The sequence below is a fragment of the Mytilus galloprovincialis genome, chromosome 5 (genome assembly GCF_965363235.1).
Source record: "Mytilus galloprovincialis chromosome 5, xbMytGall1.hap1.1, whole genome shotgun sequence".
Taxonomy (NCBI): Eukaryota; Metazoa; Mollusca; class Bivalvia; order Mytilida; family Mytilidae; genus Mytilus; species Mytilus galloprovincialis.
Window position 1 is genome coordinate 10786882 of NC_134842.1, and position 27744 is coordinate 10814625.

Below are 27744 nucleotides of genomic sequence, written 5' to 3' on the forward strand. Positions count from 1 at the left end.
TTCTTTTCTTGTCATGATAATTAATGAGCACGATTCTATTAAAGTAAAAGACTGTGATAACATTTGACCAGTTCAATATATTTCTTCGAACGACTTGGTATTAAATGATAGCATGTATTCAATAAATTATGACCTTCCACCAGTTATAAATGATAACAAACTTTCCCACACGACAAAGACGAAGGAGGAATGTAAAATAGCCATTAACGTTGATTGTTGATATTGTCTGACCAAAACACATTTAGTAGTATCTGAGATTGCAAGTGAGAACCTTAATTATCAACGGATTGTTTAGATCCGAAACATTTAGATATACAACAAAATCACAAGAACGTTGACATGACATTTGCTATTTCACAAATGCCAGATCCGTAAATGAAAAAAAAAAGAATACTTATCAGCTTTGAGTAGGAGGTATATTGTCTTATATTATTTTAGTTCCCGTAAGAGCAGAACAAAGATTTATCACTAAAGAAGTGATCCCATGAAATCTACAAGTCTACAAAATTGACAAAACTGAATTAACAAAGTAAATGACTTCTTCTACTGTTATGTTTTAAAAATGTCTGAACTGATAGAAGTAATAGAGTGTTAATAAAAGAAGATGGTGCGTATACGTCAATTTAAAGACAAAAAATAAATAAAACGTGACTGCTGTATAAACTGTCTGTGTTTAAACTTTTTTTACCATTTTGGGAAATGACCTTCATTTCCTTATAGATGTTCCTCCACATGAATCATAAGTTTTAAGAAATGGTAACAAACTACAAATATAACATGAAGCGAGAAGAATAAGCAATTACGAGAATTAATTTTTGAGTTAATCCTTTTGTTTCAAATTTTGTTGGGAGTAGTTTATATATTAGGGAGGCAACGAGTAAAACACAGAAAAAGACTGAGCAACACCAAAAAGTGCAAGTAATTTGTAGTCCAAAATTGTTGTTGATAAATAAAGTCGTATTATAAAAAAAAAAGAGAAAAAAAATCTCGGGGACAGAATATACATATAAATTGTTTACAGAGGACCAAGCTATGTTTGTTGTACGTTTGTCTTTCGGTAATAAAAACACTGCATCCCACCTTAAATCTAAACTTATCAATAGACGTTTCAGATTCATCCGAGTACTCGCGAGTACTCGAGTATCATGACCGAGTATCCGAGTATTGAATTTCAGATCTTTTGACATCCATATTATATATACAATACAGGTTATAAAGTACTTTGTTTTACCTTAAGTAGACTTTATTTTAACAATTAGGAGATGTTGTATTCGTCCAATTTAGATAACAATCCACCAGACGATTTTAATAACCAGAGGTCACATAGCGGCCTTAACCAATCAAAAACGCCATACTTTATTGTAATATATAGATGACTAGTTTATAGGTTGTACAAATAAAACCTTAATAGATGGAAGGCTTGAATACTTTTATCATAAACGAGCGTTTCTTCTACATTAGACTCAACAGAGAATTTAATACAAATTATACTCAAGACAATTCAGAAGAAGCAATTAATTTACCAGGGATTGTATTCCGTGTTTTTCAAACGTCAATTCAATCAATCATTTACACGTATGTGTACATAATTAGTCGTGTTTCTGAGACAGTTACTTTGTTCCTGTTTTTGGTTCGCTCTAATCAAATATACTGCCTATTGGTTGACTTTTATTACCTCTTATATACATAGTCATTACTTACTTCAAATGCGGCAATCACCTGCATGTATATTATTGAGTACAAATATCTATTTTCATGAAAGAGCTCTAGCAAAGCTATTTCTACTTGTGCCAAATTCAAGTTGCTATATTGGATGTCTTAACTTACACTTGAAATATACTAATAGTTCACTTATAACCAGTAAAGACTTTACACATGTGTCAATATATGCCTTTTTAGTTTGATGAAATGAAGATATAGGGTAGACAAATTAGAAATGTCTACATTAGGTTGTGCAACTATTGTTTCATGAATGCACAATAACAGCGAATTTCATAACGTTGATTCATCCTTGTATCAATGATGATTTGTGTTTTTCTTTCATGTCGTTACGCCGTTTGTTGTATCATTTGTCTTTTTTTATTTTATTTTTATTTGGTTAGTGTACGTCCTCAGAAGTAAAGGAATTGCAATAACAATAAGAAGATATCAACATATTTCAACTTTAAAAGTATAAGACTTCACGACTTAAATAGACCAATTATGTGTGTACCACTGTACATACACATCTTAAAACAGACTAAGAGTTTACCTACGATATTTTGATATTTGCTTTAAGACGAGCATCGACTATGATGATGTTGTTTGTCTATATTTTACTGCAGTTGTTCCCTTACCTCTTTAACAAATTTAGATTTGATTTAATAATTATAAATAACTTAAAGTGCACTCAAAATGCTTCAGATTCTCTCACCTTTGTTGTTCAGCGTTCATCTGTATATGTTTCGTATTTAAGAATCCGTTGTTTTGTATATGTTTCGTTGTTGGTTTGATTACTTTTTTGTGCATCTATTGTCTTATAAATTTTTTTTTGCATTTACATGCAGTATGTATCTCGGTTAACTTTGATTGATTGCTTTCCCTTTTTAGCTTCAGGGTAGAGTCATCTTCTAGAAACGTTTGTTTATGTATTATCCTGTTCATTACAGATAATATCTCGTTATTTTGTATGTCTTTTATTCGGTCTTGCTTAGTTTTGTACTACTTATTTGTCTTGGGAGTGCTTTCCAGGTTAAACCAGGTTAAATTCACTATATTCTTCATAGGATAATCCTGCACCAAGCAAGGACTATGGAAGTTTTTTTCTATTCGTTTGCTGTGTTTGAGTTTTAATTGTGCCATTCGATAAGGAACTTCACGTAATAAATTACCTTAGAGTTTCATATTTTTCATTTTACTCTTAGCCTCTCAAATGGTTATTGTGAAGTCATGATTAACATTAACAATAATAAAAGGAAAATAATGAGTCAAACAAGCAGTGTTTATTTCTTTAATATCCTCCAAAACACAGATACATGTACTCTTATACATGTGCGTATCAACAGGTGCATACATACATACATTAACAAAACTTGTATATCGGCGGGATGTTTATTATAATCATCTCTGTCCTTTTGATCACATTAATATGCACCATATAGTTGTAACTGATCAGCAGTATAGATTTTGATGTTCCAAAATTTCTTCGCACAAGAACCAAGTATTCTCGTTAACTTGTGTATACAAATAATTTTTGCCGTTATTGATCAGCTTTCACAGACAAGATTTTAATTGCATTCTTTACTTTTCTAAACCATTTGATGGCTAAAGTACAACAATTCATAATTTTGTAGATTCTATAATTCTTTCACGGTCTACAGAAGAATCCATGGGTTGATCCTGTAAGTAATAATTCATGTTTTAGTTTTACAATATTGCTCTTCATAATAGATCTATCAGAGCAATGGAAATTATTATTTGCATAATTCTTAGTTTCCAAATATATTGTAAAAGTTTCATATGATGAGAAATGTTAATTCTATAAAAGTTCAAATCTCAAATATTCAGCACTTTTTAATTTCTAAGTCATTTGATATGCTATTTGATATATCAGTTATGATGCCGTTATGTCTTATTCTGGTGTATATAATAATTCAAATCAATGCCTAGACGATGAGGAAAACACTTCATATATCATCACCATTCATCTACTTTCCAACTATTGTTTATTATTGTTGTCTCAATAAAACAAGTCTTTTACATAAAATACAAATTAAACTATCAGTAGATGAATGTATCTCCGTATGATTTTTTATCATGTTTTAGTCATTTTAACAATCCAATTTGGTCAAAATGCATATCCTTCAAGCCCTCATTTTTGCGAAATCATTTTCATATTTGCATTCATCATACATCTTTTGGTTCATAAGTATTATTGATTGGTCTCACGAATCGCGTTGGACAGTTTGATATACTCAAATATGTATGCTATCTCCGAAAAGTCTTTACAAATCTGAATGAAGACGCATTGTTTTGTTTAATTATGAAGTATGCTGCTGTTTATTGACGGTACCGCCCACATTCCACATGCTCGTATGAAAAGTAAGAAACGCAGTAACAAATTAGCCCACTTTTAAAGATAATTCACAAGACAATAACAGATAGAATATACTAACTCGCTAAACTCATTATACTTTTAAAAAAACCAGTTAGATGGATTCGTAAACGTTTCATAGAGTTCAAAATTGTTTGCAACATCAATACAAATGCGTTCCTACGTTATGGCAGTTACGTAATTTTCAAATATATCATATCAATTTATAATGGAAATGTGTTCTTCATTTATTATGCATTTTCTCCAGGAAACACATGATCTTATAGCATCTTATATATCAGCTTTAACTTATCTTTAAACTCTATCTGGATACAGGCAATAAATACATTTATACCAAACAAAGGTGCAGATATAAAAGCATCTTACTACATACTTACATTACCATCTGGAATGTTATTCAACATCTGAACATATTTCTCATTTATTTCGTTGAATGTCTCTAATTGTTTTATACCCACTGCATATAACTTTTCCACAGACAACTGCAAAAAGAATCATATTTCATGTACAATTTTGTTCACCAATCATAGACCAACGGTTAATTACAATTTGATAACATCAATTGTGTACGTTTGTTTCGTTTCAAACAACACTAAAAGCTGACATCTAGCACATTTACCTTATTGGTTTAATACAAGCGAAAGAAATAAAACAAATGATATATTATTGGTTTGCAAGTCAATAATTCAACCTCACATACAACTTTTGATTCAATCGTTAACTTGTGATGATTTACGGAACGCATATCCTAAGCATGTGAAACAATGTGTGCATTGAAAAGTTAAACAATAGAGCATACAGTAGAAATTATTTCTTAAACTGATTCGACAAACAGGAACATCTTTTAAACAGATAAAAAAAAACCGATTAAATGTTTTTTTAATCCATTACATAAAATCAAACAGACATCATACGATTAATGATCATCTTCACTAACAGTAATACAACAGTAATACAACAATACATTACACAAATTCTTGAATTTTAATACATACTAATTGTTTTTCAATAAGAAATAACTTTTCTTCTAGATGGCCACATCGACAACATGTTTGATCTGATGACTGTTCCTCCGGGTCAGTGTTTGTACGAGACTTTCCAATTGGACTTTCCATTTGATTAGATTCCCTGGAAAATATTGATAATCAAAATATTATTGTACTTGCAGACGATTTAATAATACCGTACTTGACGTTATTTACTACCGATATGACTGATTCCAATTTCATAAATTGAAAAGGAAGATCAGGAAGGACGGAAAACGACTGACAACAAGAATGACCATTTCTCATAATTCAAAGTAAAGACAAATATGAAATTAAACAAAACATGTGTCTAAATGTCTGAACTCATATAAAAATATTATTCTATTTATACACATCCGCCATGCAATTTCAAATCAACCACAGACACACAGTAGATTATCGATACTCAAGTCCCAAAAAATAGATACGCAGATACCAACCAAGGTAACGAACACAAACTATGGGAATTGCATTCATTTATACATGCATCAATATCCATGCCATGTAAAATCAATATCCATGCCATGTAAATCTGCACTCAGTCAGAATATCACATCGGAAATAGAAATTATTTGTTAATTTTACCGACCGGTCGATTAATCTAAAGAACGCAAATGTATGTTAGTTATTTAAATTATATACAGAAATGTATCAGTCAACAACTTAATAATGGAAATCGTACAATTGTACTGTCGATTTTAGTTGATTTACTTCAAAAGTCTTTAAGGGCAGGTTTTGTGAATAGGGCACACTCTTAATGACGTTAATAAAGTACCTATATTGTGAACATACACCAGCAAACCGTCAAAATTGAGATGTGTACAATGGTCACGGAATTGTCTTACTTTCCACTTTTATGAAACAAAGACTCGAATGATTTTTGATAATTTATGCCACTTTTATGAAAGAAATACATGAATGAATTTTGGTAATTTATGCCACTTTTATCAAACAAATACATGAATGATTTTTGGTAATTTATGTCACATTTATGAAACAAAAACATGAATCATTTTTGGTAATTTATGCCACTTTTATGAAACAAATACATGAATGACTTTTAGTAATTTATGGCACTTTTATGAAACAAGTACATGTAAAGTAAAAAATTATCCGTTTTACCGGAACCTTTGCTTAATACCCTCTTCAAGATATTGTTCATAAATAATACATACCGAACATTTGTATGAATGGTTGATACGTGAAGTTCACTATCTGGAGAGTCATTATTTGATTGAGAATCACAGATGCATTCAGCAGTGTTAGTTATGGCTCCATTTACTTTGTTTTGGACACTAATTAGTAAAGGGAAAGCTTTCAAACAACTACTATCTAACGAATCGTCGGAACTATTTTTACTACTTGTTTCTATCACAGCGCATGCTTTATATCCATTTTCAGATGCATTTACACCCGTAACGTCATTTATGGATATCGAATCTCCATTAACGTCATGAACACATATTTCCGTTTGGCATGACGAACCAACACGATATTTTGATTTCTTTGCTTTAGTTCGTTTAAATAATTTATCTAAATGTCTAATCGATGATTTTCTACGTTTTGAAACAGTCCCTGTACTTTTTCTGCTTGATGACGTAAATAATGACGTACGAGGATATACCAACAATTGGTTAAGTGTCGTTTCACTTGCACTTGACTTCATTTGTTGTAACTTTTCACGATCTTGAAGAACTTGTTTTAACCTTTGCTCTGCATATTTACGTATGATATCCTGTAAAATTTTTAAAAACAAAATTTGTGTCAACTGTATTCGAATTTCAAAACGCCATATATGATACATGTTAACATTTTAGATAGTAAGAAAAAAGACGCGTTGAAATCAACTGTTTATCTCTCATAATAGTTTGAATATCATTAGAGCAACACTACAAACTATTGTTAGCCAAGGTTAGCCAAGATTAGCTTGCATGGTAGATATGTTAGACAATAAAGCAATTTCATACTAAACCGTTCAAACATTTGATTATACCTAATTGGAAGATTTGTACATTTATCAATACAGTTGTTATTGATATTTTCCACAGACATCCGGATGAGTTCTGCTAGCCTCTTCTTTCCAAATTCCAAAAGAATGTGCTGATAAAACAATCATGTGTTACTGGTCTATCTAACAAATTGTACTATAATACATCTTGGAAAAGGATAGACTGACAGTTGATTAATTAACGACGAAGTATTAGTTTTTTCCAACAAGCGTCAATATCCGACGTACATTGACATAATGAATTTCACAGCATTTTATATTTTATGAAAAAAAAATGTAATGTGTTCACTACATAACTGTGTAACTTATTAAATGCTGTTACAGATTATATATAAAACATGTTATGAAAAAATTAATTTCATGAGCAGTAACTTTGCATGGACAGTACCAATGCAATTACAAACATTTTATAAGACGTGTGCCATCAGAACAGCAAATAAGCTTCCCTTGGTTTAGCACTAATGTATAAATTCATTTCCAGTCTTTTTTCTCAAATTTACCTTATGTACAATGCTTTGTGATCATCTTCGTCTTTTCGCAATTGCTTTGCTTAGTCGTATTAGACAGATAAAATTCTAAGTTCTCTGTTCTTTTTTCTCGTTTGTGACGTTACAAAACGCGAACTATTATCAGAAAAAAGGCTTGAAACGATCAGCATGGTGAGTATCTAGCTGAGCGAAAAATGTCAACCCTTCCAAGTCATGAGTATGTAGGTACGTTATATGTTTTAATTGGACGGTTGAATCTTTTTTTTTACTGTGGAGTGTTGTTTGCACTGTTCTTTCCCTGCTCGCTTTATACAATCCACGTATGACAGGAGGTGTGGCATTATGTATTCCGTGATGTGCGTCCGTCCGGTAACATGTTGGAGTTTGATTTAATGCAGTTTACTGTGAATCGTTGGTAAAACAACTTGAAACAAAGCATGTTGGTGACCTTCTGCAGCTGTATGTTCTATGGTCGGGTTGTTGTTTCTTTGACACATTCCCCATTTCCATTCTCAATTTATTGTTTATTTTGATGTGATAATTTGGAGAAAAAAACGTACTTTTGTCGTTTGCCATGGTGTTGAGTGTCGTTCTTTGATTATGACTTTTATTTGCTCTTACTACTATTATTTTCTTTCTCCCTTTTCTTGTTCTGTTGCAATCTTTTTGTATGGCATTATCTTTCCAATCATATTTTCTATCCAGTCACCTCTAAACAAAAACTAAAAGGTTCAATTCCATTTCAATTCAAGAAACAAAAGTGAGTAAGCTAGGCATTATAAAGAAATTAAGACTTGCAATACAAAATACCTTGGCATCCGGGTGATCTTTCAAAGCTTCTAGTACGTCTTCACGTGATAACACAAACAGCTCCGCATATCCAACTGACTTTACATCAGCTGTTCTCCTATCAAAGACAATAGCTATTATGAGATCTTTCATATACTAGTAATTATCAATTTTGATTTTTAATTTAAGCCAATCCTACATAAAATTAGATGTCACAAATACTAACAATGCAAATATAATGCAATTGACCTAACACAGTATAACACCCTTTATAAGGTGTATAAACAACTAAAACAATAATATAAGGTTTCAACTCCCTCGGGCAAAGTTGACCTAAGATGGATTTGAATATTTTTTTATGTCCTTTATGATAGATTAGCTCTTCAAATATATGTTGATTCACATACATACTGGAAATTGGCTATCCAAAATTCAGCTTTGCTTGTTCCTGATGAAGTAAAATCAAGAAAAGCGCGTCGGACGCAAGGAATTTAATTAAGAATTGAATGCTTCTTTTTGTAAATTTATTGGGGTGAAAAAGCGTTGACTGAAGTACATTTTGTATGACTTGCGGAAGTGCTTCATTCTAAACATGTGCGCACGGTCAACGCTTTTACAACCCTATTAAGTTACAAAAAGAAGCATTCAATACTTATAATTACATTTTTTAGCTATGATCATGAAAACACGAATTTTATATATTTTTTTATTTAATTCACCTGTGCCCTTTATTGTTGGACCACGTGTTATCATGAATGAAAAGTTGAATTGAGTAATGCAACTGCTTACGGAATAACACGTGATGTGCAGTTAGCCAATCAGAATAAAGTATTATAATGAAACATACATCTAATGTAATTATAACGTTTTGTAGTCATAATTTAGTTTTGCATGGATGATAATTGAACACTTTGTGTCAATATTAATCCAGTAGTCCACGACAAAGTGACCGATAATGTGGAAGTATCAACATTTTGGAATTTTCCCAGAGGCTTTTTAATCACGCACCTTCATATCAATCATTAAGGCAAATGTCAATTCAAAAACCCAGGATTGGTGGTACGACAAAAAGAAAATGATGGGACGAACATGAAGAAATACTGCTAAACCCCTTTCTCTCTTTTCGGTGAATGGGATACATAACTATGTAATGCAAATATAACTTATTAATTATTACTAGTTTAAAATTAAATTTTCACCGTTTCGTTAAGTACAACCCTTTATTTCTAAAAATCTAATCTTATCTCAATTTCACAATAATGAGACAAAACGTCAAATTAATATAAATTAATATTCAATTAGGTAACAAAAATAAAAACAGAACAAACAACGCTGATAAGAAACTACCTAGATTTTCCATGGATGATTAATTTTTTTCTATTGTTATGCAATAATAGAAATGGATTACAGCACTTTTATTCCTTTAAAATCTCTGTCTTTAAAAAAAAACCCATTAAAATAATGACACAAAGATTACTTACACAAATAAATAACTGCCATAAAATTCAAAAGGATGTTACACAATCACGACATTTATATTAAATCATATTAGCAAAATCTATACTATGAAATCCAATGTGAAAGAATTCTTGTTGAGCTCAGACCGAAATCTAATTATTCAAGACATGTTTATCTATTTTAAATATATTGTATATCCTCTTCCGGGGTTTATTATTCAACTGTGCAGTGCAAACGTCTTGAGAAACAGATTACTCAAAGAAGTAAATTATCATCGATTGTTGAGATACATACAACAATACAATGAAGCGATATGATAACTGTTATAGACATCCATCAATGAAGACAACAACAATTAATTTAGTATGACAATCGGTCACGATATGACCAAAACTACTGGCGAAAACATATCCACTGCTGCATAGGATTTCCAGTAATCAGATTACTTCAAATTTATCGTGAACATAAAAATGGTTTTATTAAATCATTAGTTAAAAATGAAAAAGAAGTATCAGATGGACAAATTAAGGCGACAGTAGTTGACCGAGGTTCAAATCTTGTAAATCTATTAGGAAGAGACAACTCAAGGTAACAAACAGAAAACAGGGGAATTCCCTGAACTTCAACAGGAGCGAGATCGGGTGCGACGATATAGTAAGCGTCTCTTGCAATGCATGCATCAACTGCCATGCGAATTCACAACTAGTAAGCATGACGAAATCCGGAAAGGACATAATCGGTAGTATCAAAGATAAAAAAAATAGTATACAGAGATTTCTCACATCAATTAATAACTGACACAACATTCAAAAGGGTGTTAAAAATCATGACATTTGTATTGAATCATATACAAGAATCTTGCTGGACTCGAAATTTAATAAGACGTGTTTATTTATTTAGTATCTGTTTTTCATATCCTCTTCTTTGGTTAATTATTCAAGTTAACAGTAAAATGTAAGTGAATTTGAGACAATGACAACTCATAGAAATGCATTTGCATCGATTGTGTAAATACATACAAACTTTACAATGGTTTGATATGATAACTAACAAGTTTATCTATATATCAATAGTGACATTACATTTATGTTCATTAAAATACGTTATTTTGATTTGCTAACAGAAATTTCGCGTCTTTTTGAAAGTACCCTTTATTTCCAAATGAAATGTAACATTCTCAATAAAGTGCACAGGTAAATAAAAGACAATTTTGATAGAAATCGTGCTTTCATGATCCTAGATAAAACCAAATAATTGTAAGTATTGAATGCTTCTTTTAGTAATTCTATAAGTTCGTAAAACAGTTAACAGTGCGCATTTTTGTTTGTTTTAGAAAGAAGCGCTTCCATGCTTCCTATAAAATGTACTTCGGTCAACGCTTTAAATAAACTCATCATGGATACCAGGACTAACTTTTGTATATACGGACGCGCGTTTCGTCTACAAAAGACTTAACAGTGACGCTCGAATCCAAAAAAGTTCAAAAGGAAGTTGAAGAGCATTGAGGACCAAAATTCCTAAAAGTTTTTCCAAATTCAGCTAAAGTAATCTTTACACCCAAATAAATTTACAAAAAGTAAAATCACAAAATTACTGAACGCCGAGGAACATTCAAAACGGAAAGTCCCTAATCAAATGGCAAAATTAAAAGCTGAAACACAAGAATTCTTCAATAAAAACCCAGCCACTGCATAAGGCTCGAATTAGCAGATTAAACCAAAATTTCAATGTACATAAGAATGGCTTTTGTTAATCGCTATCTTAAAATGAAACAGACATTATCAGAAGGACAAATTAAGGTGACCGTAGTTTACAGAGGTTCATATCTGGTAAATATATGAGGACGATACAAACCAAGGTAGCATAAACTGATGGAGATCCCTAATACAAATATATTAGGACGTTACAAACCAAGGTAGCATAAACTGATTGAGATCCCTAATACAAATATATTAGAACGATACAAACCAAGGTAACATAAACTGATTGAGATCCCTAATACAAATATATTAGGACGTTACAAACCAAGGTAGCATAAACTGATGGAGATCCCTAATACAAATATATTAAGACGATACAAACCAAGGTAACATAAACTGATTGAGATCCCTAATACAAATATATTAGGACGTTACAAACCAAGGTAGCATAAACTGATCCCTAATACAAATAAATTAGGACGATACAAACCAAGGTAACATAAACTGATTGAGATCCCTAATACAAATATATTAGGACGTTACAAACCAAGGTAGCATAAACTGATGGAGATCCCTAATACAAATATATTAAGACGATACAAACCAAGGTAACATAAACTGATCGAGATCCCTAATACAAATATATTAGGACGTTACAAACCAAGGTAGCATAAACTGATTGAGATCCCTAATACAAATAAATTAGGACGATACAAACCAAGGTAACATAAACTGATTGAGATCTCTAATACAAATATATTAGGACGATACAAACCAAGGTAACATAAACTGATGGAGATCCCTAATACAAATATATTAGGACGATACAAACCAAGGTAACATAAACTGATGGAGATCCCTAATACAAATATATTTGGACGATACAAACCAAGGTAACATAAACTGATGGAGATCTCTAATACAAATATATTAGGACGATACAAACCAAGGTAACATAAACTGATAGAGATCCCTAATACAAATATATTAGGACGATACAAACCAAGGTAACATAAACTGATGGAGATCCCTAATACAAATATATTAGGACGATACAAACCAAGGTAACATAAACTGATGGAGATCCCTAATACCAATATATTAAGACGATACAAACCAAGGTAACATAAACTGATGGAGATCTCTAATACAAATATGTTAGGACAATACAAACCAAGGTAACATAAACTGATGGAGATCTCTAATACAAATATATTAGGACGATACAAACCAAGGTAACATAAACTGATGAAGATCCCTAATACAAATATATTAGGACGATACAAACTAAGGTAACATAAACTGATGGAGATCCCTAATACAAATATATTAGGACGATACAAACCAAGGTTACATACCTGATGGAGATCCCTAATACAAATATATTAGGACGATACAAACCAAGGTAACATAAACTGATTGAGATCCCTAATACAAATATATTAGGACGATACAAACCAAGGTTACATACCTGATGGAGATCCCTAATACACATATATTAGGACGATACAAACCAAGGTAACATAAACTGATGGAGATCTCTAATACAAATATATTAGGACAATACAAACCAAGGTAACATAAACTGATGGAGATCTCTAATACAAATATATTAGGACGATACAACCAATGTAACATAAACTGAGGGAGTTCTCTAATACAAATATATTAGGACAATACAAACCAAGGTAACATAAACTGATTGAGATCCCTAATACAAATATATTAGGACGATACAAACCAATGTAACATAAACTGAGGGAGTTCTCTAATACAAATATATTAGGACAATACAAACCAAGGTAACATAAACTGATTGAGATCCCTAATACAAATATATTAGGACGATACAAACCAAGGTAACATAAACTGATGGAGATCCCTAATACAAATATATTAGGACGATACAAACCAAGGTGACATAAACTGATTGAGATCCCTAATACAAATATATTAGGACGGTACAAACCAAGGTAACATAAACTGAGGGAGTTCTCTAATACAAATATATTAGGACAATACAAACCAAGGTAACATAAACTGATTGAGATCCATAATACAAATATATTAGGACGATACAAACCAAGGTAACATAAACTGATTGAGATCCCTAATACAAATATATTAGGACGATACAAACCAAGGTAACATAAACTGATTGAGATCCCTAATACAAATATATTAGGACGATACAAACCAAGGTTACATACCTGATGGAGATCCCTAATACAAATATATTAGGACGATACAAACCAAGGTAACATAAACTGATGGAGATCCCTAATACAAATATATATTAGGACGATACAAACCAAGGTTACATACCTGATAGAGATCCCTAATACAAATATATTAGGAAGATACAAACCAAGGTAACATAAACTGATTGAGATCCCTAATACAAATATATTAGGACAATACAAACCAAGGTAACATAAACTGATGGAGATCCCTAATACAAATATATTAGGACGATACAAACCAAGGTAATATAAACTGATTGAGATCCCTAATACAAATATATTAGGACAATACAAACCAAGGTAACATAAACTGATTGAGATCCCTAATACAAATATATATTAGGACGATACAAACAAAGGTAACATAAACTGATGGAGATCCCTAATACAAATATTTATCATATATTTAGTACAAAATACAGCTATTTTGTATATCTAATAAAGGTTCTTTTTTCCAATCTGTATCACCTACCCTGTATCGCATACCCCGTATCGCATGGCTAAACCCGTATCGCATGGTAAAACCCGTATCGCATACCTTTTTTTTTTTTTTTTTTTTTTTTTTTTATACACCAAGTCATTTTTTTAGGTTTTTTTGGCTTAGAAAAAATTTCCAAAAAATAGGTCAATTTTTTGAATGACGTCATCGTTTGGTATGTAACGTCACGAACGTTAAGTTTTCATATTCTATGTGACGTCACGAACATTACGTTTTTACAACATATTTTTGGCACACTAAATGCAACTATAAAATATACAAAACACTCAAATAAATAGAATAATAAACAAAATATTTAAAACAACAGATTGTAAGGTAACCCAGGTGCTTCGTATAAATAATTGAGCAGTTTTTTTAAGGCTTTGAAACAAGAAAAAAGCAGAACTGAAGGTAACCCAGTGCTATGGATCAGAAAACAGTTCATATAATATAATACTCTTCTGTTGAAATATATGATAAAGCGTATAATACATGGCAAAATCCGTATCACATGCCGTATCACCCTCGACCAATATCATCCCTCGGGCCTAAAGGCCCTCGGGATGATACGACATATGATACGGATTTTGCCATGTATTATTCTCTATATATTAGGACGATACAAACCAAGGTAACATAAACTGATGGAGATCTCTAATACAAATATATTAGGACGATACAAACCAAGGTAACATAAACTGATTGAGATCCCTAATACAAATATATATTAGGACGATACAAACCAAGGTAACATAAACTGATGGAGTTCTCTAATACAAATATATTAGGACGATACAAACCAAGGTAACATAAACTGATGGAGATCTCTAATACAAATATATAAGGACGATACAAATCAAGGTAACATAAACTGATTGAGATCCCTAATACAAATATATATTAGGACGATACAAACCAAGGTAACATAAACTGATGGAGATCTCTAATACAAATATATTAGGACGATACAGACGATACAAACCAAGGTAACATAAACTGATGAAGATCTCTAATACAAATATATTAGGACGATACAAACCAAGGTAACATAAACTGATGGAGATCTCTAATACAAATATATAAGGACGATACAAACCAAGGTAACATAAACTGATTGAGATCCCTAATACAAATATATATTAGGACGATACAAACCAAGGTAACATAAACTGATGGAGATCTCTAATACAAATATATTAGGACGATACAAACCAAGGTAACATAAACTGATGGAGATCTCTAATACAAATATATTAGGACGATATAAACCAAGGTAACATAAACTGATTGAGATCCCTAATACAAATATATATTAGGACGATACAAACCAAGGTAACATAAACTGATGGAGATCTCTAATACAAATATATTAGGACGATACAAACCAAGGTAACATAAACTGATGGAGATCCCTAATACAAATATATTAGGACGATACAAACCAAGGTAACATAAACTGATTGAGATCCCTAATACAAATATATTAGGACGATACAAACCAAGGTAACATAAACTGATGGAGATCCCTAATACAAATATATTAGGACGATACAAACCAAGGTAACATAAACTGATTGAGATCCATAATACAAATATATTAGGACGATACAAACCAAGGTAACATAAACTGATGGAGATCCCTAATACAAATATATATTAGGACGATACAAACCAAGGTAGCATAAACTGATGGAGATCCCTAATACAAATACATTAAGACGATACAAACCAAGGAAACATAAACTGATGGAGATCTCTAATACAAATATATTAGGACGATACAAACCAAGGTAACATAAACTGATGGAGATCCCTAATACAAATATATTAGGACGATACAAACCAAGGTAACATAAACTGATGGAGTTCTCTAATACAAATATATTAGGACGATACAAACCAAGGTAACATAAACTGATGGAGATCCCTAATACAAATATATTAGGACGATACAAACCAAAGTAACATAAACTGATGGAGATCCCTAATACAAATATATTAGGACGATACAAACCAAAGTAACATAAACTGATGGAGATCCCTAATACAAATATATTAGGACGATACAAACCAAGGTAACATAAACTGATGGAGATCCCTAATACAAATATATTAGGACGATACAAACCAAGGTAACATAAACTGATGGCAATCCCTAATACAAATATATTAAGACGATACAAACCAAGGTAACATAAACTGATTTAGATCCCTAATACAAATATATTAGGATGATACAAACCAAGGTAGCATAAACTGATGGAGATCCCTAATACAAATATATTAGGACGATACAAACCAAGGTAACATAAACTGATTGAGATCTCTAATACAAATATATTAGGACGATACAAACCAAGGTAACATAAACTGATGGAGATCCCTAATACAAATATATTAAGACGATACAAACCAAGGTAACATAAACTGATTGAGATCCCTAATACAAATATATTAGGACGATACAAACCAAGGTAACATAAACTGATTGGGATCCCTAATACAAATATATTAGGACGATACAAACCAAGGTAACATAAACTGATGGAGATCCCTAATACAAATATATTAGGACGATACAAACCAAGGTAACATAAACTGATGGAGATCCCTAATACAAATATATTAAGACGATACAAACCAAGGTAACATAAACTGATGGAGATCTCTAATACAAATATATTAGAACGATACAAACCAAGGTAACATAAACTGATGGAGATCTCTAATACAAATATATTAGGACAATACAAACCAAGGTAACATAAACTGATGGAGATCTCTAATACAAATATATTAGGACGATACAAACCAAGGTAACATAAACTGATGGAGATCTCTAATACAAATATATTAGGACGATACAAACCAAGGTAACATAAACTGATGGAGATCTCTAATACAAATATGTTAGAACAATACAAACCAAGGTAACATAAACTGATGGAGATCCCTAATACAAATATATTAAGACGATACAAACCAAGGTAACATAAACTGATTGAGATCCCTAATACAAATATATTAGGACGATACAAACCAAGGTAACATAAACTGATTGGGATCCCTAATACAAATATATTAGGACAATACAAACCAAGGTAACATAAACTAATGGAGATCCCTAATACAAATATATTAGGACGATACAAACCAAGGTAACATAAACTGATGGAGATCCCTAATACAAATATATTAGGACGATACAAACCAAGGTAACACAAACTGATGGAGATCTGTAATACAAATATATTAGGACGATACAAACCAAGGTAACATAAACTGATGGAGTGTTCTAATACAAATATATTAGGATGATACAAACCAAGGTAACATAAACTGATTGAGATCTCTAATACAAATATATTAGGACGATACAAACCAAGGTAACATAAACTGATGGAGATCTCTAATACAAATATATTAGGACGATACAGACGATACAAACCAAGGTAACATAAACTGATGAAGATCTCTAATACAAATATATTAGGACGATACAAACCAAGGTAACATAAACTGATGGAGATCTCTAATACAAATATATAAGGACGATACAAACCAAGGTAACATAAACTGATTGAGATCCCTAATACAAATATATATTAGGACGATACAAACCAAGGTAACATAAACTGATGGAGATCTCTAATACAAATATATTAGGACGATACAAACCAAGGTAACATAAACTGATGGAGATCTCTAATACAAATATATTAGGACGATATAAACCAAGGTAACATAAACTGATTGAGATCCCTAATACAAATATATATTAGGACGATACAAACCAAGGTAACATAAACTGATGGAGATCTCTAATACAAATATATTAGGACGATACAAACCAAGGTAACATAAACTGATGGAGATCCGTAATACAAATATATTAGGACGATACAAACCAAGGTAACATAAACTGATTGAGATCCCTAATACAAATATATTAGGACGATACAAACCAAGGTAACATAAACTGATGGAGATCCCTAATACAAATATATTAGGACGATACAAACCAAGGTAACATAAACTGATTGAGATCCATAATACAAATATATTAGGACGATACAAACCAAGGTAACATAAACTGATGGAGATCCCTAATACAAATATATATTAGGACGATACAAACCAAGGTAGCATAAACTGATGGAGATCCCTAATACAAATACATTAAGACGATACAAACCAAGGTAACATAAACTGATGGAGATCTCTAATACAAATATATTAGGACGATACAAACCAAGGTAACATAAACTGATGGAGATCCCTAATACAAATATATTAGGACGATACAAACCAAGGTAACATAAACTGATGGAGTTCTCTAATACAAATATATTAGGACGATACAAACCAAGGTAACATAAACTGATGGAGATCCCTAATACAAATATATTAGGACGATACAAACCAAAGTAACATAAACTGATGGAGATCCCTAATACAAATATATTAGGACGATACAAACCAAAGTAACATAAACTGATGGAGATCCCTAATACAAATATATTAGGACGATACAAACCAAGGTAACATAAACTGATGGAGATCCCTAATACAAATATATTAGGACGATACAAACCAAGGTAACATAAACTGATGGAAATCCCTAATACAAATATATTAAGACGATACAAACCAAGGTAACATAAACTGATTTAGATCCCTAATACAAATATATTAGGATGATACAAACCAAGGTAGCATAAACTGATGGAGATCCCTAATACAAATATATTAGGACGATACAAACCAAGGTAACATAAACTGATTGAGATCTCTAATACAAATATATTAGGACGATACAAACCAAGGTAACATAAACTGATGGAGATCCCTAATACAAATATATTAAGACGATACAAACCAAGGTAACATAAACTGATTGAGATCCCTAATACAAATATATTAGGACGATACAAACCAAGGTAACATAAACTGATTGGGATCCCTAATACAAATATATTAGGACGATACAAACCAAGGTAACATAAACTGATGGAGATCCCTAATACAAATATATTAGGACGATACAAACCAAGGTAACATAAACTGATGGAGATCCCTAATACAAATATATTAAGACGATACAAACCAAGGTAACATAAACTGATGGAGATCTCTAATACAAATATATTAGAACGATACAAACCAAGGTAACATAAACTGATGGAGATCTCTAATACAAATATATTAGGACAATACAAACCAAGGTAACATAAACTGATGGAGATCTCTAATACAAATATATTAGGACGATACAAACCAAGGTAACATAAACTGATGGAGATCTCTAATACAAATATATTAGGACGATACAAACCAAGGTAACATAAACTGATGGAGATCTCTAATACAAATATATTAGAACAATACAAACCAAGGTAACATAAACTGATGGAGATCCCTAATACAAATATATTAAGACGATACAAACCAAGGTAACATAAACTGATTGAGATCCCTAATACAAATATATTAGGACGATACAAACCAAGGTAACATAAACTGATTGGGATCCCTAATACAAATATATTAGGACGATACAAACCAAGGTAACATAAACTGATGGAGATCCCTAATACAAATATATTAGGACGATACAAACCAAGGTAACATAAACTGATGGAGATCCCTAATACAAATATATTAGGACGATACAAACCAAGGTAACACAAACTGATGGAGATCTCTAATACAAATATATTAGGACGATACAAACCAAGGTAACATAAACTGATGGAGTTCTCTAATACAAATATATTAGGATGATACAAACCAAGGTAACATAAACTGATTGAGATCTCTAATACAAATATATTAGGACGATACAAACCAAGGTAACATAAACTGATGGAGATCTCTAATACAAATATATTAAGACGATACAAACCAAGGTAACATAAACTGATGGAGATCCCTAATACAAATATATTAGGACGATACAAACCAAGGTAACATAAACTGATGGAGATCTCTAATACAAATATATTAGGACAATACAAACCAAGGTAACATAAACTGATGGAGATCCCTAATACAAATATATTAGGACGATACAAACCAAGGTAACATAAACTGATGAAGATCCCTAATACAAATATATTAGGACGATACAATCCAAAGTAACATAAACTGATTGAGATCCCTAATACAAATATATTAGGACGATACCAACCAAGGTAACATAAACTGATGGAGTTCTCTAATACAAATATATTAGGACGATACAAACCAAGGTAACATAAACTGATTGAGATCCCTGATACAAATATATTAGGACGTTACAAACCAAGGTAACATAAACTGATGGAGATCCCTAATACAAATATATTAAGACGATACAAACCAAGGTAACATAAACTGATTGAGATCCCTAATACAAATATATTAGGACGTTACAAACCAAGGTAGCATAAACTGATTGAGATCCCTAATACAAATATACTAGGACGATACAAACCAAGGTAACATAAACTGATTGAGATCCCTAATACAAATATATTAGGACGATACAAACCAAAGTAACATAAACTGATGGAGATCCCTAATACAAATATATTAGGACGATACAAACCAAGGTAACATAAACTGATGGAGATCCCTAATACAAATATATTAGGACGATACAAACCAAGGTAACATAAACTGATGGAGATCCCTAATACAAATATATTAGGACGATATAAACCAAGGTAACATAAACTGATGGAGATCCCTAATACAAATATATTAGGACGATACAAACCAAGGTAACATAAACTGATGGAGATCTCTAATACAAATATATTAGGACGATACAAACCAAGGTAACATACTGTGGATTCATTTTTATTCGTGGTATACCAATTTTCGTGGGTTTCGTGGGTCATAGCGAACCACGAATTTAAGAATTCAGCGAAGAATAATCCCGAGAAATGTGTATGGAGTTGGATGTTTATTTCCGGCTATGTTATGCAGTTCTAGTATAGTGTTGACTAGCGATAAACATTGTAACGTAACACGTGATTTTTATTGAAAGAAGATACAAGTATTTTGATTAAATCTATAATAAATATATCGAATATCAGTGATAATTTACTTTTTAAAATTGATTAAAACTGTTCATGGAAAATAACTGCAAGTTGTTAATAACCGTGTCATAGTTTGGTTTACCTGTGATTAAAAATCAATAGGATTAAGTACGGGGATATTGCCCGTAGGTAATATTGTTTATGACAGGAACATTTATTTTCACACCTTATACTTATATCACTGTTTATTATATCGTGATTAGGGAAATAAATTGTAAAACAAACAAATAATTAGTTATCTCTGCCCATTATTGTAATCGAAGTTATCAATGAACACTTTAACCTAGAATGACCAGTTAAGCGAGGATTTTGACAATTCAAAACTTTTTCAATGAATTCCTTCTTTTTTGTTTTGTTTTATTATTGATCGAACCAAGGATGTTATATGATCTCCTAAATCAAAAAGAAATCCACGAATTACGTATGTATTTTTGTTGTTGTTGTAATCAGCGATCCACGAATTTACGTATACCACGAAACGTCTTTTTTTCTCTATCCACGAAAATTGATACCCACGAAAATAAATGAATCCACAGTAAACTGATTGAGATCCCTAATACAAAACAGAGAAGAGAAAGAACACATTTAAAACAAGAATGTGTCCATAGTACATTGATGCCCCACTCCCACTATCATTTCCTATGTTCAGTGGACCGTGAAATTGGGGTCAAAACTTTAATTTGGAATTAAAATTAAAAAGATCATATCATAGGGAACATGTGTACTAAGTCTCAAGTTGATGTAACTTTAACTTCATCAAAAACTACCTTGACCAAAAACTTTAACCTGAACTTTGCACTATCAATCTTTTTCTATGTTCAGTGGACCATGAAATTGGGGCCAAAACTATAATTTGGCATTAAAATTAGAAAGATCATGTCATGGGGAACATGTGTATTAAGTTTCAAGTTGACTGGACTTCAGCTTCATCAAAAACTACCTCGACCAAAAACTTTAACCGGACGGACGAACGGAGGCACAGACCAGAAAACATAATGCCCTCTACTATCGTAGGTGGGGCATAAAAACACCGTTTGGACGTGGTATTTGTACATTCCAACGACAAAAAACAAAACACTTAGTAAATACCTGAGAGTATTCACAGTAACTTACAGCTAGTTCACAACCAATAACAACAAATAAAAACACGTATATAAGACTTCAATATTTATCAGTACACATCCGAAATCCAATGGATTTAGTGTAAAAACGACATCATCAACAGTCCAAGAAATACATGATCTTGTGTAATGCCACAATAAAGATGACGACAGATTGTAGAGCCATGAATTTGCATATATTAGGAATATAACAAGACTATTTAGTTTGATGTCAATTTACTGATAACAATATAAGTATGTATGGTGCACACACATCAGATGTAGCGTCGATTTCAGTGGTTCTTTCTCATAACTTTATAGAAGCAGTTTTGTGCTAGGAACACACATTCGTTACTGGAGTCGGATTGGTGTGAACATGCAGGAGTCTCAGAGTAATGTATTTACAGAGACAAGTAAAATGAACAATAACTGTAATGAAAATCAAGGCTCAATTCTATTGGTCTATTAATAAAGTTTTAATGTGAATTTCTTATTTCTTAGTTTACCTGTTAATACCTCCATCTAGATTTAATATTCCTATTTCACCAAAGAAATTTCCGGTACTCATTTGTGTCAATATGTTTCCACTTTCACTATAAAAGAAGAAATTTGACATCAATTACTTAATTCATGCAGATAAAAGTTTGTCATGTTAGTTATATATAGCTAAATCATTTGTTATTTTATGACAAAGATTTAAATGTTTTACTTTTTTTTCAAATATACAACTTTACCTTTATAAAATGAATATAATGAATAAAGTTCAAACGATGAAAACGGAAAATATAGAAGAATTTTTAAAACTGTTTCGGTATTTACAGAAGTTGATTACAGCTATAAATGAGTGCAGAACTGACGTTCTTGCTGGAAGTTGTTTCTAAGCTGATGAAGGTATATTTCCTAAAAAATCAACAGAAGAAACGATTAATAATTATTTATGTGTGCGTGATTTCGATTGTTCCATTTTACCTTATGATTTCCACAACCCCGTCTGCAATAATGAACATTTCCCTCGCAACTTCACCTCTCCGACAAATCAAATCACCAGGGGTAAATATGTACGCTTTCATTTTCAGGACAAGGTCATGAAGAAACTCTGGCTGGCACTCATTGAATATTGTTACCTGTAAAATGATGGATAACTATAAAACTTAAATAAACTCCTTTTTGATTTCACAACAGCTGTAAAAGGTGATATATACACTCTCATTTATATGCATTTAAAAAGGAAATTCAATAATTTACAAGCATTAGTGTAGTGCAGTGTCGTTTGAAGGACAGACACAACATAATAATATTTTTGTGTACATTAGTCCCTATTTAACATGTTGTGTCTTGTGTACTATAATTTATCTGTTTGTCTTTTTCCCTTTTTAGCCATGGCGTTGGCAGTTTATTTTCTATTTTTGAGTTTGACTGTCCTTCAGCTATCTTTCGACCCTCTTTTATTCACTAGAACGACAAAAGCAAGGTGTGAACCAATCACCATTTGTATTATAATCCTGAACGACCAAAGCAAGGTGTGAACCAATCACCATTTGTAATCCTGGACTAAAATAGAGAAATCGTATCATAGAAGTAATCAAACGATGCGTGTAAGGTCATTTAACCACAAGTGATGCGTCACATTGTCTTATGCGTTTTAGTAAAACAAAATCAGAAAATTCAATCGGAGTGTATTGTGTATGCTTAATTTGCAATAATCTATAAATACAAATCGATAGTGAAAATACAACTGTATCGTGAACTTTGATTACAAGTTAAAGATAACAGTTTTTTGTTTCTGTAAAATTGAAGATGGACTATGTTGGTAACAAACACAATGAGGTTGTGAGTTTGAACCATGCATGTGGCAGCAGTGTTTACTCCAATCTGAGTTGACAAGCTTAAATCTAGACCTAACGTTTCATAACTCGTATACATAAAACTATGCATCCAATGTACAGATTCTAATTTGAAGAAAAAATTGTATGCAAGTCGCGAATATGTCGCGTCTGTCATATGTTTTGTGTGTATGCTTCATTTATTTCAAAAAAAAGTTTGGTTGATTTATGGTATTTAATACCACTATCAGCACGTATGTCCATTTCGTGGCGGCTACTGTTTTTGTTTTTGTTAGAGGAAGCCAGTGTGCTCAGTCGTTAACTGTTTTATAAGTTGTTGATGTCTTATTGTTATTATAATTCTGAATGTCCTACGTGAATCAGTTGGTTTAATCGAATAGATGGCATGTTAGAATTTAGAATTTAAAACGCACCCTTCAGATATTTAACAAATGCAATACAAGTCGAAATGTTTTTTAGGTTAAATTTACCTAAAAGAGACGCAGTTCACGAAGTATTAGAAAATTAAGGATATTAATGGATTTGTTATCGGTGGCTCTTTCTCTCAATTTATTTGCACCAATCAATTTGCATAAAACTATTATCGGCCAATTGAACAGTGATAGGATGAAACGAGTTTGAAATTATATTAAATTAAAACAGATTGCTTATTTGATTCTAATGAGTGCTCATCGTGATTTCGTAGAAAATAGAATTAATCCATGTGTTTGCTATAATTTGAAAAGCCAGACGTTTTCACGCCGTCTCTCATTTTGCTCTTTTAAAAAATAGGATAAGTCATCCGTTTTCTTGAAAATAGATTTGTAAAAATTATGGAACGGTAGAGTTAAGCCAGTCTAAACAATTCAACAAATGATCCTGAATAATGGAAGAACTATTACAGTAATTATGAAAAAAGCAGAAAAGTTGAAACAAATCAAATGTGTTAAGTAGCCTTTAATACGACATCAAATATGAAAAACAATGACCAACAAGTGATGAATTAAATTCTAGTTTCGACACCTTTATTTGAATATGCAATCAATTGCTGTCTTTTTTTTACAGCTTAGAAGATGCACAAGGAATTGCAGACAAAGAAGCATTTCACGTGAAATGAGATATTGTAAAAATCCGTATACGTGTTATAATGCATCACAGTTTCAATCCTCATGTTAAGGTTCTAAATTCATTTAAGAAGGGAATGCAGTGAAGAGTATTTCAACTCTCAAATGTACAGTCATGTACATATACTACAACTCCGCACATTTGAATACTGCTTCACAAAATTAACAGAAGAAAATAAAATACTAGCGAACAAGTGCACAGCTAGTATAACTGCTATCTTTATTCGCATCACCAAATACAGAGAAGTATATATATGTGAAACCTGTGATCAGGTGCTTGTTAACTTTAAGTCATATATTTGCAGATTTATTATAAATAAGATTTGATTGAGTAATTACATAATTCAGGAAAAGGCTCTTTACAAATAGCCAATTGATGTTTTCAGAGGATATTCACATCAATCCTTTTGTTTTGACAGATCCCACAATCTCAAGTGTTTTATGTTTTGTTGGATAACAAAAATTCACAACTACAACTAATCGACAGCACGCGAACATTAAAGAACTATTAACAATGACTTTACGTAATAATATCCAATGTAGTATACATGATAAAACGGTTTAGTTGTGTAACAAACTCATCTTACCCTACTTAATTAACTTTACCTTTTTAAGTGTTTCTAAGTTGACATGTATTGCTAGTTCTGTTTTAAGTTTATCCGGCAAGAGTCCCAGAGAATTAATGTCGGAACCAGTCATTCTTCCTCTAAAATAAAAAAGCATTTCCACTTATAATCACTACAATACTACTAGACTAAGTACTACTATTCCTACTTTGTCTGGCGCCAGTTCATGTAAATGCCCCTTTTCATTTTTGTACCATGTTTTGATTTAACAAGAACACATGTGGCGCACACGCAAATTGTATCTAGTTTGTTCAGTCCTTTCTGATAAACATTTTACCGTTTTTTATATCTCGCTAACAGAAAAACGTATTAGCGCTCACTAACATGTTTATCTCATGTGGACAATGGAATCGTTTTCGCAGCTAAACGTCCTTTCATATGAATGATGTTTGATACATTTTCAAAGAAATATAAAATATCTCTGTTGTGAAGATATTTAAAAAGTAATAATAATTGTATAGGTGACAATGGTAGCATTTTTGGGGTGGCTTATTTCACTATAACAAATCTACAATCGAAACCGCGAAGCTCTGAATTTGTAAAAACTTTGGGTAGGAATAAATCCCGAGAAAAAACAGACTAGTATATGGTATATTATTGAAAAATGGCACTCTGTGATTCCGGAATTTTCAAAATAGTACGAATGAGTAACACCCTGGCTTATTTTTTTGCATTCAATTTTGCCTTACACAAAATGTTTCTCTATGTTTCACCGTATCAAACATTCCTTTCTCACAATTTCGATTTTTTTTTCTAATTTGAAGGGCTGTATAGTAATCGTAGATGAAGAGATCTATATTGAGGGTCATATAAGTATGTTACCTTGTCCATATATAGTCATACTATCGCTTTGATGGTAATATTATAAGAAAGAAGATGTGGTATAATTGCCAATAAAACTCTTCAAAAGAGACCAAAATGACATAACAACTATAGATCAAAGTACTGCCTTCCAAAATGATCAAAGCCCTTACCACATAGTTAGACATATAACTTCAATATAAGGCCTGGCTCCATATGGCAAATGTTTAAAAAAAACACACGAGAAAACTAACGGCATAGTGTATGTACAAAATAATGAACGAAAATCAAAACAAACGAAAACCACTGATTTACAAGCTCATGACATGGGACAGGCACATACTTGCAGAATGTTGCTTGGTTAAACATGTTAGAGGGCACCCAAATTTAATATTAGAATGTTACCTTGTCCATACATAGTCATACCATCGCTGGACTCTTCTCTGTACAGGTGGGGGTACATTGTGCATCCGCATATAAAGCTTGGCTCCGTCCTGTAATTCGATGTTATACAAAAATGTTTTAAATATCTATGGTGTATTTGTGGTATTATGTATTCTTAAAATGAATCAAAACCTCAATAAAGAATTGGCTATTAGCTCAAGCTATCAAAAAAATTTAATGGGAAAAAAGGATCTTTTTAAACAGCATCATGAATGAAATTGAAACAGTCTCCATAGGTATTTTCATGTTTGTGACAAGCTCCAAAGATCTAGCATAACAAAATGGTACACTTCTTTTTAACCTTTCCTTGAAAAAAGACTTTACAAATCGCGACTTGGATTGAGAGTTGTCTCATTGACACTAATTTAATACCATATCATTTAGCTTTGAAATATGGAAAATTGGAGAAAATTTCTCAAAGAAATTCAGGTGCGGGTGCAAAACTGTATGCAACATATT

At 31.8% G+C, this 27744-nt stretch overlaps 1 protein-coding gene across 5 annotated transcripts in view; it reads right to left on the reverse strand.

Annotated features, from left to right (window-relative positions):
- Positions 1–2973: 2973 nt before the first annotated feature.
- LOC143075128 (cyclic nucleotide-gated channel alpha-1-like) overlaps positions 2974–27744 on the reverse strand; it is a 48418-nt gene continuing 23647 nt past the window's right edge. For 3 of the 5 annotated variants that reach the window (XM_076250440.1, XM_076250441.1, XM_076250444.1), the window contains 9 exons: positions 27247–27335; positions 26021–26120; positions 23437–23591; positions 22974–23060; positions 8425–8521; positions 6294–6853; positions 5089–5221; positions 4471–4575; positions 2974–3378 (listed from right to left, as the gene is read on the reverse strand). In XM_076250440.1, the coding sequence (XP_076106555.1) occupies positions 3319–3378; positions 4471–4575; positions 5089–5221; positions 6294–6853; positions 8425–8521; positions 22974–23060; positions 23437–23591; positions 26021–26120; positions 27247–27335 (1386 nt within the window). In that variant the 3' untranslated portion in view covers positions 2974–3318. Of the gene's footprint in view, positions 3379–4470; positions 4576–5088; positions 5222–6293; positions 6854–7111; positions 7219–8424; positions 8522–22973; positions 23061–23436; positions 23592–26020; positions 26121–27246; positions 27336–27744 lie in introns of those variants that run through there. The other 2 variants (XM_076250442.1, XM_076250443.1) reach the window with 2 other exon arrangements.